At 40.9% G+C, this 15,118-nt stretch overlaps 1 protein-coding gene across 3 annotated transcripts in view; it reads left to right on the forward strand.

The window, feature by feature from the left end:
- The first annotated feature begins 5,479 nt into the window (after positions 1–5,479).
- Ocrl (OCRL inositol polyphosphate-5-phosphatase) overlaps positions 5,480–15,118 on the forward strand; it is a 54,093-nt gene continuing 44,454 nt past the window's right edge. For 2 of the 3 annotated variants that reach the window (XM_052170948.1, XM_052170949.1), the window contains exons 1-4: positions 5,480–5,735; positions 5,985–6,064; positions 9,364–9,443; positions 12,951–12,989. In XM_052170948.1, the coding sequence (XP_052026908.1) occupies positions 5,697–5,735; positions 5,985–6,064; positions 9,364–9,443; positions 12,951–12,989 (238 nt within the window). In that variant the 5' untranslated portion in view covers positions 5,480–5,696. Of the gene's footprint in view, positions 5,736–5,984; positions 6,065–9,363; positions 9,444–12,950; positions 12,990–15,118 lie in introns of those variants that run through there. The other variant, XM_052170950.1, reaches the window with a different exon arrangement.

Consider the following 15,118-nt stretch of genomic DNA (forward strand, 5'->3'; position numbering starts at 1 on the left):
GAAAGCAATGCCAATAGTTGGATCTCTGTGTGGGAAAAGCAAGGCTTTTTAACTAGTGGTAATTTAAAAATCAATGAATCATTTATGTCTCATTCCGCCTGCCTTCCAGCCTCTGGCTGCTGACTCACCTCCACAGCAGTCTTCCCTCCTGGCTTCATCTGTGCCAGGCAGGCCTGGTTTTTGCCTTCGCAGACCCTAAGCACTATGACTTGTGGAAGCTCCAGCCAGCAACAAATTAAACATATTAAAATGCATCCCTCCCTGCATTAAACATTTATATTTTGCTATAAATTTTTGAAAGGGCTTTTGTAATTTTGCTTTTGAAATTGTCTGTGCATAACTAATTTAATTTATGACGCCTGTGATTTCTCCCATCGTAATTATGCAGACTTGGGAAGAGGGGAGATCCAACCTCAAAACAAGTTTCAGATATCATGGATATATTAGGATATATTAGGACTAGGAGGATACCAAGCACGGTTGAACACTCTGTGGAAGAACATTAAACTAGCATGAGCAAGCCAAAAAACACTGCAAAAGCAAAATGGAATTGGTTTTTGGATAAAATTAACAATTGATATGCTTGATATAACATACCACTTTGTAGTTACTTGATTATAAATTATTTTATGTTTGTTTACTGGTTTCCTTTATCCAACGAAGAATTGCCTCTCAAACCACTATCTGGTAGGCACTGTTTTAAGGTACAGAAGTTACTATAAACTTGGAGAAAAGAGAATCTTGCCTGTTCTTCAAAGTTGATTGTGCTATAGCCAGCTTGGACCCTTGTCCTTCCCAATTACCAAGGGAATTTCCTTGGGATCTTGCAGCCTGTTTAATCAAACATGTGCTGGTTCCTTTCTCTTTGCTTTAAAGTGCCTTCGGGGTCTGTCAAAATCTGGTTTTACACTTCTAGCTAAATTAATTACTTTTCTCATTTTTATTTTCAAAATAAATATGACCTCCTCAATACTGTGGTCTCTTGTCTCCACCTTTTTGAGACAGAGCTCCTTCTTTGTGCTTCTGTACTCTTGTTTCCATCCACACCTCTAATTGAAACCACACATTTACTGTTTGCTAGTGTACTCTTTGCAACAGCCAAACAAACTCTCTTGGCTTTCATTTTTCTTGACCTAATTTTAGCATCTGACATTGCTCATCCTCTCCTAGAGTGTTCCCTTTTTATTTTCATTGATTGAAAATGATTGCTAATTGCAGGGAAACATGTGGACAACGAACAAGTACACATACCCATCACCCAGTCCTCATTAGGCTTGCAACAACTTTCATTTTGTGTCTTAAGAAAGAAAGATTATAGGGACACAGCATGAGAACACAGCACACAAAATCAACTGACCGGGACTCACGGGAATCCGCAGAGATCAGGGAGCCTGTAGGAGACTCAACGAGTCACTCTGAACATACGTAACAGTTGTGTAGCTAGGTCTTTTTGTGGAACTCCTAACACTGGGAACAGGGGCTATCGCTGACTCTTTTGCCTACCTTTGGGACCCTTTTCCTCCTACTGGGTTGCCTTGATATGTGGGCTTGTCGCTGGTCTTATTGTACTTTGTCATCCTGTGTTTGTTTGATATCCCTGAGAGGCCTGCTCTTTTCTCAGTGGAGGGGGTGGATCTGAGGGAAAGGGGAGGTAGAAGGGAAAAGCTGGGGGAGGAGAGAGAGAGGAAATTGTGATCAGGATACAATATATAAGAGAAGAATATAAATTTTTGAAAAAGAATAATGCAAAATTAAAAAGAAAGAAATATTAAAAGCCAGGTATGAGGGTTTTTAATATGTGATTCTAGTATTTAAGTGGTTACAGCAAGAAGATCATCACAAGATCAAGAACAGCCTGGTTTACATAGTGTTTTCCTGAACCAGCCAGAGCTACAGAGACCTTGTCTTGGTAGCAGGCAGGGGGGCATGGAGAAAAAGAAAGAGAAAGAGAAAAAATAATGATATATCTGACACCTGCTTTATGTCAGTTCTTAGTCCTCTTCCTCCCTTATAATTTTGTGATCATGCCATTTTATGACTTACATATTAAACTTTTGCTATATATGACAACTATATACTCACGAGCAACAATTTTCAGACTCTGCATAAATACATGATACATGTTTTGCAATTTCCCTTTTGTACAACCCCATAATTCTGACATTTAATTCTGCTACTAATTAAAACTCAAAATCATTCATTTTGATTTCAAGAAATCATAATTTTGGGGGGTGGGGCTTGGGACATCCACATGGAGACAGGGGGTGGGGAGGAAGTCCCAGATGTGGGACAGTCAAAGGGTGGACGGGGTGAAGGGAATAAAATATGGAATGTAAAAAAAATTAATTACTAAAAAATCATAATTTAACCATTTACCTTCCAATAGGCATTTGATTTGCTTCCATCTGTTAAAAAGAATGCAGAAAATTTTGTTATCCCAGGATCCCTACCTAGAAATGAATTTCTGGGTTTGAGGGTGTGTTTTTATCTTTTTAGACATTGTCAATTGTGCTTTACCAACTTAAAATTGTAGTACAGATTCTACCAAAGTTGTCTGTGTTCTATATCCTCACAAAATTGATGTTGTGTTTGAGAGGGACGCAGTAAAGAAACTGCCAACATCACAGCTCGGCTAAGGGGAAAGTTTTTATTATGGATAAGAGAGAGAAAATAGCCAGAAGCATCTAGAAGAGTCCAGAACAAAGAGAAAAGAAACCGGTAGAGAGAGCATAGCAGGAGACAGAGAGAGTAAAAGAGGGCAGAGACTAGAGAGTCGCAAGAGAGCATGGGATGGACAAGTTGTGAGGATTATAGGAGGGACAATTATCTAGAGGGAGGGATTCATTTTTGGGGGTGGGAAACTTGTTTTCCAAGTTCCCAAGAAACTTTCTGGCTTTTATCTAACCACCAGAGGTCCTTTCATAGTCCATCTGGAGCTCATCTCTAGATATATGGAGGGCCTGAGACCTACCAGATGATACCCAACTTTTCAGTTTTGTTGCCAAACAAATGATTGTGAAATATTTCGTGGTTTTTTTTTTTATTTTTCATTTTTAGTTTCAATGAATAGAAATGAAGTTGGGCATCTTTTTAGACTTTATCGCTCACTAAAGTTTCCTAGACAATTATTATTCATATAGTTTTGTCTAGTATTCTACTAGATGGTGTGTGTGTGTGTGTGTGTGTTGATAGTTACTAAACCCAGAGGCTGGCACATGGTAGACAAGCACACTAAGATGAACTCCATCTCCTTGTTTCCCATGAAATAAGCTCTTATTATTAAAATTTAACTAGTCTTGAACTTTCCGTGTTGCATAGGCTACCCTCAAACTCATAATTCATCTACTTCTGCCACTGAGTACTGAATTAAGGTATGTGTCATCATGCCTCACTATATTGTCTTAAAGTATATCAATTATGAAAAATGGTGTAACTAAAGTTATCATTCTCACTCTATTTTGAGATAATTTCGTTGCTAGAGGTTGCAGTGACTTGTGCATGCTAAATGTATGTGCTATCATGTGCTATCGTGCTATCGCTGGCCCATATAGCCTGCCACCCCTATTGTTCCATTTTCTTCTAAAAGTTGCAAAATTTTGCTTTTCGCCATCTGGTTTTTCATCTAACTTTCCTAATTTTTTTCTGTTGCTGTGATAAAACACTGACCAAAACCAACTTGGAGAGGAAAGGGACTTATTTCATCTTACAGGTAAGAATCCATCATCAACAGAAGCCAGGGCAGGAACTGAAGCAGGAATCATGGAGGAATACTGCCTACAGGGGTCACTGTCCTTGACTTGCTTAGCTGTCTTTCAGCATAGGCATACCTGCTCAGTAGGCTAGGTTCTGCCACATCAATCAGTAATCAGAAAAAAAAAATCTTTGTCAATGTTGACACACAAACACACTCTTTTACGCCTTCCCTTTTTCGTTTATTTTTCCTGAGATATCACCTTAATATCAATACAACTTTTAAAAGTTTCAATGTTTTAAAAAATCATAATTTTAAAGTCTAAGTTCTCTTTAAAATCCAAAATCTCTTAACTTCAGGTTCTTATAAAAATCCAAAATAAGTTACATACCTTCTTATTCCAGAGGGAAGAACCAGAACCTGATTACAATCAGGTGAAGGCAAAACAAAAAAATCCAATGGTATTAAAAGCTTCATGTCAGATATCTGGGATTCATTTGTGATCTTCTGGGCTCTAAAGTGCTTCGTTAACCTTACATCTCCATAGCACACACAGCTTGTCTGGTAGACAGCTTGTCTGGCTGTCTACTAACTATAAGATATCCTGAAATTAATTTTCCTTTTCGTGATGTGAAGTGAAAAGCAAATTTCATAATTCTACATGTGAAAAAAATCAATATTCACAGTGTTATTTAGTGAAGAATCGATTCTTCCCTCACTGATAGGAAATAACATATATACTGAGTATTAATCTTCTATAAGCCTATGGTTGTATTTGAGGGCTGTATTTTCCATTCCACTGGTCTGTGTTTAAACAACTGAAATGGTAGTACTTTTGGTGGCTATCAACAGAATAGAAAAGTTAAAGGAGAGGTGATTTCTTTGGAGGGACATTCTGTAACCCAGATTGGATATGGATATCACAGAGCTTATAGTAGAGTGATGGCCAGGGGAAAAAGAAGAGAAGACAAGGAATTGAAAACATCATTCCAGGGCTGGAGAGATGGCTCAGCGGTTAAGAGCACTGACTGCTCTTCCAAAGGTCCTGAGTTCAAATCCCAGCAACCACATGGTGGCTCACAACCATCCGTAGTGAGATCTGATGCTCTCTTCTGAAGTGTCTGAAGTACTTACAAATATAATAAGTAAATAAATAAATTTCTTAAAAGACAAAATAACGAAAACGCCATTCCAAAGAAAATATAAACAAGGAATATGTGGATTTAAAAAAATCAAACTAGGGGAAGAAAGCTTGTACCTTTAAGTTTCGGGACTGGTGGCTGAGGGAAATGGTAAGTTAGTTTTGTCAATGAATAACATTTTCACAATGGGCTGCATTAAGAGGCCTAGACTAGGCCTGTGTGCTTGAACTTTGCATGCTTGGAAATCACCTGGGTTGGATGAAAAATGGGGGATAGACAGAAGGCTGAGCTATGAGTAATTTTCCAATTTAGGGGATAGAAGGAAGAAATGGGAAGAGAAAACAGCTTAAAAGATGAACAATAGAAGGCTTCATAACCTTAAGGATTTGAGGGTGGGGGAAGAGTATGTTGTGGATCCTATCGGTCCAGTTCAACTGGTGTAGCAGTTTCTTTTCTCTGAGCATCTTCAAAGTCCTCAGATTCCTTCTAGGGTGTTGCAGATAGCAATTTGAAGAGGGACCTGCTATGGAGTGCCCAAGTCCTTCGGGTGTCTGGTTGCAGTTCCCCAGGTTGGCCACAGGGGGCGAAATCTGCGGCGGCCTGGCAGGCGGGCGGGGGCGGGGGCGGGAGGCGCCGCTCTCTCTCCTCTCGTGTCAGACTCTCTCCTCCCGGCTCCCCAGCTCTCCGGCTAGCTCCCAGGCTCCCAGGCTCCCAGGCTCCCGGGCTCCCAGGCTCCCCGCGCCCAGCAGCGCCAGAGCCCTTCCTCTCCGCCTAGGCAAGGCGGGCGGGCTGCAGGCCGCAGGAGGCGGTGTCGTGGAATCCGCTGGCAGTCCGCAGCCCCGCAGAGCCTGGAGGCCGCCCTGATGGAGCCGCGGCTCCCGATCGGAGCTCAGCCCCTGGCAGTATCCGTCTGAGAGAAGGGGGGAAGGGGAAGGGAGGCCGTCCGGGCGTGGGGCGCGGGTTGGGGTGCAGTATGTCCTGGGGCGAGCGGAGTAAGGAAAGGGGACCTGCTTGGAAGGGGACGCTGGGGGAGTTGAGGAGGACAGACGGTAGGAGGCTGGCCCCGCGTCACCCCTCTTTGGCTGTGTTTGCAAAAAAAAAAAAAAAGAGAGAGAGAGAGAGAGAGAGAGACCCTTAACCAGTGTCTGCATATGGTGGCGGGTTTGGAGATGAAGGGTCCCCTCCGGGAGCCCTGCGTCCTGACCCTAGCACGGAGGAACGGGCAATATGAGTAAGTAACCTCCTGACTCCCATGGAGGAGAGAGCCTTCTTCTATAAACCTCCTTGAGCCCGAAACCACAGGGAGCCACCCACCTTGGCCAAGTGGGCAACAGGTTCACAACTAGGTGTGAAGAGTGAGCTACCCGAGCTGGGGCCTCTTACCCCCAACTTCTGAGCTACTAGATAACTCCAGCCCTGTGGCTCAGTGGATGGACTCAATGGACAGGGAAGCAGGAAGCTTCTTAGTTCCTTCACTCTGTCTGTAACTGACATGTGTTGTGTAACCAAGTTAATCAGGCTCTCTGAGCCTTGGTTTCCTCTTGAGTTGAATAAAACCATAAACTGTCTTATGGCTTTTGGAGATAAAATTGGGGGACCACACAGGCAAAAGTGGCTTACAAGTAAAAGTGCAATGGAGATGCTGTGGTGCTAATGCTACAGACTTGTCCTTTTCCCATTCAACTGGCTCTTCTTCCAGTCCCCAGATCTTCTTTTTCCGTTTGCTTGAAGACTTGTGCATTGATTCACTAATGTGTTGGTGCAGGGCAGTCACTCAGTCACTGTCACTGGAGCAGGACTGTTGGAAAGCAAAGTTAATGAAATGTGTAGAAACAAAATGGTATTTGACATTTTATCAGTGCATGTCACCTCCAACTCTTCCTTGGATGATGGCAGCTCGGTAAATACTAGTGACTGATTGAGCTTAAGATTATTTTGATTAGCTATCGCCACAGCTGCTAATGTTGCCCCCTTGCCACTAACGCTTTATCTTAAAAGTTTCCCCAGAGATCATTTCATCTAATAGGTGCCCTACCTACCACTGTATATGTACAAGCTACTTCCCTGCATGAAAAAAACTGTCTCAGGCTCTACTTTTAAATAATCTGTCCCAGGCTGTCTAATTCACAAAGAAGGAACGTCCCGCTAGCCTGGCCTGAAGGTAGCTGAAGCGGTGGGTGCTATTATAACTGATTGTCAACTAGGCCCATGAAGTGGCTCTTCCCTAGATCCTGCTTGGTTGGTTGTGTTGATGTAAGAAATTCATGTTATTTTCTGTAGACTTTATAAAATCCAGGAAGACTAGTTTAATAAGAGTACATTCAATAGAAGAGTGAATTGAAAAGTGCAAGTCCATGTGAGAAAGGTGGAAATGGTGTGTAGAAGTGTCACCTGCACAAACCAGTAGATTCTGTGTATCTTGGTTTCCTCTTCTGTAAAAACCCAAAGTTTTAAGTATTGAATGGGATAGCTACACTGTTGAAATAACCACAACACAGATATTTGCCCCCTGGTTTAGTGGGTTTAGAACTCTACTGAGAGGGGCAGCAGCTGGTCTTGGGAAAAGTAACTTGTTCTGACTAAGCTCTTGTACTAGAACTTTTAAACTTGGCAAGGAAGGGCTCCTGCCTACTTCCACACAGGGAAATTAAATCCCTGTGTTTTGAGTCCATATAACTAATAAAGGTATAGCAACAATTAACAGGATGGCTTGAAGACTGTTAAGCACTTATCATGCCCCTTTGCATTGCTGTTAAGTCACTTACTCAGAGTTACAAAGATGCATAGCTTAGAACCAAATCCATGAGGCATAGTTAAGAATTCCACAGAGAAAATTTCTACTTTTGTTTTTGAGACAGTGTTTCTCTGTTTAGCTGTAGCTGTCCAGGAACTGACATTGTAACCAAAGTCAGACATCTGCCTGTCTCTGCATCCAGAGTACTGGGATTAAAGACATGCACTACCATTCCCAGAAGAGAACATTCTTTCCAACTGGAGACATAAAACCACTTATAAGCCTCAAGGTTTTTTGTTTTTTTTTTTTTTTTCTCTTAATGTCATCTCTGACCTAGATCTCCAGAACTTTTTACATTTGACCTATTGTCTTAAAACTTGAAGCCTATCACCATTGTCTTAAAACTTGAAGCCACAGGCTCTGTGGTTCTGAATATAGAGGAACTTTTGCTTGAAAGACCAAAGTGGAAAGGGGGAGGGAGAAGGGGTTGTTTTGGGAAACAATCAAATGTCTACAAAGTACTTATTTATTTCTCCAAGGACTTTCATCTCAAAATTCACCTCTGTTTATAGTGTAATTAAAGTTGTTCACTTATTCAACCAGTAATCATTGAGTATCTGTTGAACTGTAGACAAAACTGAATAGGGCCTTTGCTCTTAAGGAGCTCCAATATAATAAATATAACTGCTGTTTAAGTGTTCTATTGAAGAGCCAGGCTAAGGAGATAACAGCATATTCTTTTGGGGAATATTTGGAGAGGGCTTCACAGAGGAAGTGATATTTGAACTGGATGCTGGTAAGAAAAGATGTATTGATTTAAAAAAATTTTAAAAGAATATTAAAAAAAAAAAAGAAAACAAAAACAGTCACCTAAAGAGTTCCTGATGTGAAGAAGCCAGTTGATGTTTAGAATGTCTGTTTACCAATTAGGATATACCATGATTCTGCCCCACTAGAAAGTTAAAAAAAATAAGCCTAACATAGTAGTATGCATCTGTAATTCATGCAATTTGGAGTCTGGGCAGGAAACTTGATGTGTTTGAGATCAGCCTAAGCTATATTATGAGTTATAGGCCAGCCTGAACTACAATACTAAAAGCCTATCTCAAACATTAATGTTTAAGGAGTGAGTAGAAGTGAATTTTGGAGTCTTGCATTTCATACTTGGGAGACAAATTCATTCGTGTTTGCATAAAAATACCAGCCTAAAGTGAGAAACCAGAGGACATGCACAAAGGGTAACAAGGCAACCCATTCAGGAATGTTGCTACCTCGTCAGCTGCTAGTGTTCTTTTGGCTGGCCCAGAAATGATTCTTACTCCTTTAGTAATTTGCATTTGTGAAAGTGTCAGCACCGTTCTTTGGTCACAGCCATGAAACTGAACATGAAAATCTAATGAATGAGTTGTCTGATTCATTGATTCAATGCACAGGAATGTCTGAGATATGCCAGGCCCCACACTAAGCACTAGACATACTGTGAATAGCTGTAAGTTCTTCAGTCTGGTGTTCATACAGTGAAGGTATGTAACTTGCAGTGCATGCTCTTAAGACTGTGTTAAGGACATAGACTGTTATACATTCCTTATGTGTGTAAAGCAGTTTGGATGTTCAGGTATTGATCATCTTTTAGCCCTTGAGCAACATCTAGCAATTGTCGTGCTCAGATCGGGTGGACTCAATGCAGCAAGTTTAATAAACACAGATTATATTTATGTAGCAAGATAACAGTGCTTTGTTGCTAAAGATTAGGCATTTTTGGTAGCCGTTCGTTGATACATTCTTCTATGTTCTAGGTTAATAATCCAGTTGCATGGGAAGGAACAGCATGTTCAAGATATCATTCCTATAAATAGCCACTTCAGATGTGTTCAAGGTACTTGCTTTAATGACTTAGCTAGTTTTATAAGGCTTCTCCTCAGCCATTAATGCAGTGTTTAATGTCATACATATTCAAATTTGTCACTGCATGTAAAGTGAAATATATTACCCTTCACAGAAAAGTTAACACTTCTAACCTGCCTTTGAAAAGTGTTGTGTTTAAAAGTGCCAAAGAATTATATTTTAAAATACATATGTATATATCACCTGTCTCCCTGAGTAGAGCTGGAGATATGTGTAAGTAATCTTTTATGCTGATCGACATATATGTGGATTTAAAGTACAGTCTTGGGCTCAACCAACATGATGTCTGTTATAAAGGATTTACACACATTCGGCACTTTGTTTTCAAAGTACTGGATTTAAGACACCTTGGCAACATGACGTATCAGATTGTAATGGCTCACAGTTAGTTCTTAAGCCTTGACATTTGTGAATCATAGCTCTGGGAAAGAAACACTTGGCTTTTGATCCTTACATTTGAAGACCAGACCGAACATAGAAAAATCTTGCTGCATTTGCTACACTTAAATTCAAACACTGGGAGAGCTATGTGGGAGGTATTGCTTCTGCAACCTCACTTTGTCCTAGAAAGGAAGCTGATTACTGGAGAAGAAATGTGTTATGTCTCCCAACAATCCAGTGCTTCTATCAGGCAGAAGCCTTCCTCAGCCAGTGGAAAACATTGAGAACTAGAGGCCCAACTGGCACAAGTGCTTTCTACATTGAACTTTCTTTTTGCACGACAGTAACGTGCATGCTATAAAAGGGTTGGAAAGAGCAGCAGTGCACAAAGAAAACAAGTCACCTGCATTCTCATGCTTAAGAGGCACCCGCCATCTTTTTTTCCTCTGTGCACATAATACAACGTTTAAGCAGGACTCATCCTGTATAACATTTCTCTGTCACCCACTTGCTACTGTGTTATGAGTGTTTTCTGTGCTGCCAGTGGCTATACGCTGTTCCATTTTATGAATGGCTCATAATCTAATTATTCCCTCTGGTTGGCATTTGTATTACTGTTCACCGCTGTAAAAAAGTAATGGGATGAACATCTCTGTACATAAATCTTCCCACATACCTGTTATTTGCTCAGGATTTAGCCCTGTGAGTGAATAGAGTCGGTGTGTATGAGTTTTAAGACAGCATGCTGAAAAGAAAACACAGTATGCATTAAGAACTAAAATTACTGAGCTGACCATAGTGGCTCACACCTATTATCCCAGAAAGAAGCTAAAGCGGGAGGATTGCAGAGTCCAGGCCAAGTGTGAGTTCCAGACTAGATTTAGTTGTGTAGTGAGACCCAATATCCAACAACAACAAAAGCAGAAGGAACAAGATAAGAAGAAAGCAGGAAGGAACTGGAGAAAGAGGAGGGGCACGTTGAAATGCCTGTGAGGAATAGTATCTACAGGGGGTCGAAAAGCAAGTCAGTTTTTGAGTCTGCTCTGTGTGGGAGAGAGATACTAAACAAGGCACAGATGCCACCGTAGGTTACTGCACTCACCTACTTTGCCAGTGTTCTAGCATATATTTCCCCTTTCCTACTACTTCTGGGGTCTCACTTCTGTTGTTTTTAATCAGAAGGAGGTGGCTGGTTGCTAGACTGCAGTGGGAAACATGTCTGCCATCGCTTCCCCCATGACAAATTGAAATGTTATGCCCTTGAGTTTTCACTTCCTTTCCATTTCCTGACTTGTGTTATCTATTTAGAAAACTAATCAGTCAGAGTTTTGTGGAACTAAACGGTACTACAGGACAGTGGAGAGGATAGACTGTGTGTTCATAACCTACTTTCTTCACCCTGCAGCGGATAGTAGTGAGACTCTGTTGCACCAGTAGACAACATAGTACCTTATTCTCTACTAGTAGACAATGTAGTGCCTTACTCGTTGCTTCTTTTGCACCTGACTAATAGAACCTGCAGTAGGATCTTGGGTGTCGAGAGAGCAAGACAAGTATGCAACTCCCCATTTGATCAACAGAGCTCCTGGTTGATTCTAGCTCAGAATCAAGGGTCAGCTGTGAGGCTGTGCTCAAATCTGGGGAATTCAGAGAGGAAAAGAAAGGTTGAGTTCAGATACTCAGGGCAAAAAAAAAGGAAGTCAAGGAAAGCCAATGTGGAGAGAGAGAGAGAGAGAGAGAGAGAGAGAGAGAGAGAGAGAGAGAGAGAGAGAGAGAGAGAGAACCCTAAACTTACAAACTGCTTTATGCTGTCTTCTTTTTTTCCATTGATGCATAACATTTGTACTTATTAAGAAGTACAGTATATTAAAAAAAAGAAGTACAGTGTACCAATTGGAAACATGTAATGATTCAGTTGAGAAAATAACATTTCTTTGTATTGGGAACCAATACAACTCCTCTAGTTCCTTTAAGATCTGTAAATGTGTGATATACCTTAGTTACCCTGCTATGCTGGAAAACACTACAACATAGACCTCCTATCTAACTGTACTTAACTATCCATTCCTCCCTCTCCCTCTCCCTCTCCCTCTCCCTCTCCCTCCCTCCCTTTCCCTCTCCCTCTCCCTCTCCCTCTCCCTCTCCCTCTCCCTCTCCCTCTCCCTCTCCCTCTCCCTCTCCCTCTCCCTCTCCCTCTCCCTCTCCCTCTCCCTCTCCCTCTCCCTCTCCCTCTTTTTCTCTCTTGATCCCTTTACCTAATACTTCCTACTAGTCTCTGGTACTTATTTCTACTCTGCACTTCTCTGAGATCATTTTTTTCAGCTTCCGCATGTTGAGAACATGCAATATTTGTCCTTCTGTGACTGATTTATTTCACTTAGCATAATGTCCTCCACTTCCATGCAGATGGCCAGCAGGTCAGGATTTCATTCTTCTTGTCCTTAAATAGCACTCCATTGTGTGTTCTATACTATATCTTCTTTATTCATCTATCTGTGGTCACTTCAGTTGATGACTCTCATGAATAGTACTCCAATTAAGATGGTAGTGCAAGTGACCAAAACCTCCTGCTAGATATTCACCAAAGCCTAAGAGCAAAGAACTTTAAGTATCCTCCAGTCTTCGGGCAAAAGTGCAGATGCTGAGATCATTGCCAACCTTTCAGAGATTATATCTGAGTTGCTGCTCAGAGGCTTTCAGTCCCTTCCCTGGCTTTCTCTGAGATCTGATGAACACAGAGAGCTAAGCTTTCCTTCACTTACATGAACACACTGTTATGTTCCCTACTATTACGTCGCCATCCATTGCTTTTCTTTGAAGAGCTCCAGTTGGGTCCTTGATCAGTTTCTTTCTCTTCCTGTTTTGTTTTGTTTTTTTCTTTTTAAAGTTGAGTTGCACATACTCTTTACAACTTGGGGCTATTAAAATCCTCTTTTTAAAAAAAAAAGTGCCAAACAAAAACAATCAAAGGATTCTTTAATGTGTTTTAAGACTCCAGGGGAACTGAGTAATGCTGTGATTTAGTTATGAAATACTGTTCTGGTGGTAATGAGTGGTTTTCTCCTCTGTGATTCTGTTGTGTTTTTCCTCCTTTCAGAAGCAGAAGAAACTCTTTTGATTGATATTGCTTCAAACAGTGAGTATCTTCCCGAACAGAACTGGTTTTCATTCTACAAATACTGACTTTAATACTTTACATCTAAGAAACATTCAGGGGTGCATGTTTTGCCATCTCATCCCGAAGTCGCCATTTTCTTAAGGCAGCCCTAAAAATTATCCTCAGCTCTCAAAACCATTCCAGCTGAGCCTAGGAAAACACAGGTGGCTGCTAAGAATCTCTCCAAACCTGAACTGTGATATGCTTGGCTGCTACTGCTGCGGAACCGTAAGCTACTTGAAGCTTCAAACATTATCTATAATCTTTTCGTTGCTGTGGAACTGACTAATAGGAAGAGCTAGGGAAATGCTCAAAGTGCTGGAGGTCTATGGGTCATTTCTTTATCAGACAAGCATGTACATTCATGTATGTGTGTTCATGAATATGTGTGCACATGTACATGTGTGGACTACAATAGGTAATATTTTTAGGTGTACTGCACCTTTGGTTTTGAGACAGAGATTCACGAGCTTGAAGCTTGTCAATTAGCCTATGCTGACTGGCCAGTAACCCCCAGGAATCTCTCTGCCTTTTTCTGCTTCCTCAGCTCAGATTACAGGTATGTGTCATTTCCAGCTTTTTTACATAGGTTCTGAAGATCAAACTCAGGTCCTCCTGTTTAAATGCCAAGCACTTTTCTGACTAAGCTCTCTACCCAGCCATATTAGGTTTTCTTAAAAATTTGTATACATAATGTGTGTGTGTGTGTGTGTGTGTGTGTAAAATAAAGATATAACTGCATTCTTTTCCTCCTTCCCTATCCTGCCACCTCAGCCCCTCTAAAGGTCCCTCCTTCTCACCTTCCATCATGTCCACCAATCTCAAATTGATAGCCTCTTTCTCACTATTATTGTTATATATTAGTGTGCATATATATATGCATAAATATATCAATACAGCCTACTAAATGTTTCATTTTGTGTACATATGGTTTCAGAGCTGACCACTTTCTATTGGATAATCTATTAGAGGTTCATCTCCCCCCAGAGGCAGATTCTCCCTCTCTTAATACTCACTAGTTGTCTATTCTGTTGTTGTTGTTGTTGTTAGCATACAAAGTAATAGGTTTCATCATGGCCGTTTCAAGCATGCTTTTTTTTTTATTGATTTTCATCCCACACCAGCCTGCCTCCTTCCTTCTGACCCACTTTTCACTGCTCTGCTTTCTGCCTACATGTCATAGTTCTTTTACCTGTTTTCCCTCTCCCCAGCTTTCCCTTAAGCTATGTTTTTTTTCTCTCATGGTCCCTTTTCTAGTCTCATGTCCTGTACCCCTACACACACATGCACACACTCACATGCACCTGTATACACATTAAAATGTAGGCTCTGCATATGAGAAGAAAACATGTAACAGTTGCCTTTCTGAGTCTGAGATACTTTGCTAGCAGTGTCATTGTAATTTCCAGTTACACCCATTTTCTTGCAAATGTCACAATTCTGCTTGTCAATGTGCCTGAGTAAATGTTATCTTTTGACTATTATATTCTACAGTCTACTCCCACCTTGTTTTCATGTTTTTGTGTGAATTCACAATGCTTTCATCTATTCCTTATATCATTTTGAAAGGCACAGAGTCCATTAAATGGCCTGTTCTTTTTTTCTTTTCTTTTTTGAAATAATTTGTGTCCTACTTAAGCCCCATCCCTCAAGGCCCCCATTCATCAGAGGGAACATGGTCTTCTTTTTGCTGTTTCTGTCCTTTTCAGGGGGGGAGGAGGGTTTATCAGTTTTAATGCAAATCACTGACTTTCTGTGCAAGATGTTCTTTGTTTATCATCTAATTGTACTGTGCTCTGGAGAGGAAAAAATGGGCACTTGATTGCTACTGCTGCTACTGTGTGGTTGCTATGGAAAGTGTATTTGACCATACAAATCTAAATCTAATGGTTTCCCTTATCTCTGGCTTGAGTCGTTGGATAAGCAGAACTTGCCATTTAGCTTGGGGCTACAGGTTGCACATAATTTTGTTTGGAGAGCGTCTCTGCCCTTGGCACTATTAATGTGTACCTAATGGGTTTCTAGTTTGGGTTTATTATTCCTTTCTTTAACCCTAGAATATAGAAGTCTTAATAGCTACTCTGAAACTGTTATGTAAAACTAGCTGA

This window comes from Apodemus sylvaticus, chromosome X (assembly GCF_947179515.1).
Source record: "Apodemus sylvaticus chromosome X, mApoSyl1.1, whole genome shotgun sequence".
Taxonomy (NCBI): domain Eukaryota; kingdom Metazoa; phylum Chordata; class Mammalia; order Rodentia; family Muridae; genus Apodemus; species Apodemus sylvaticus.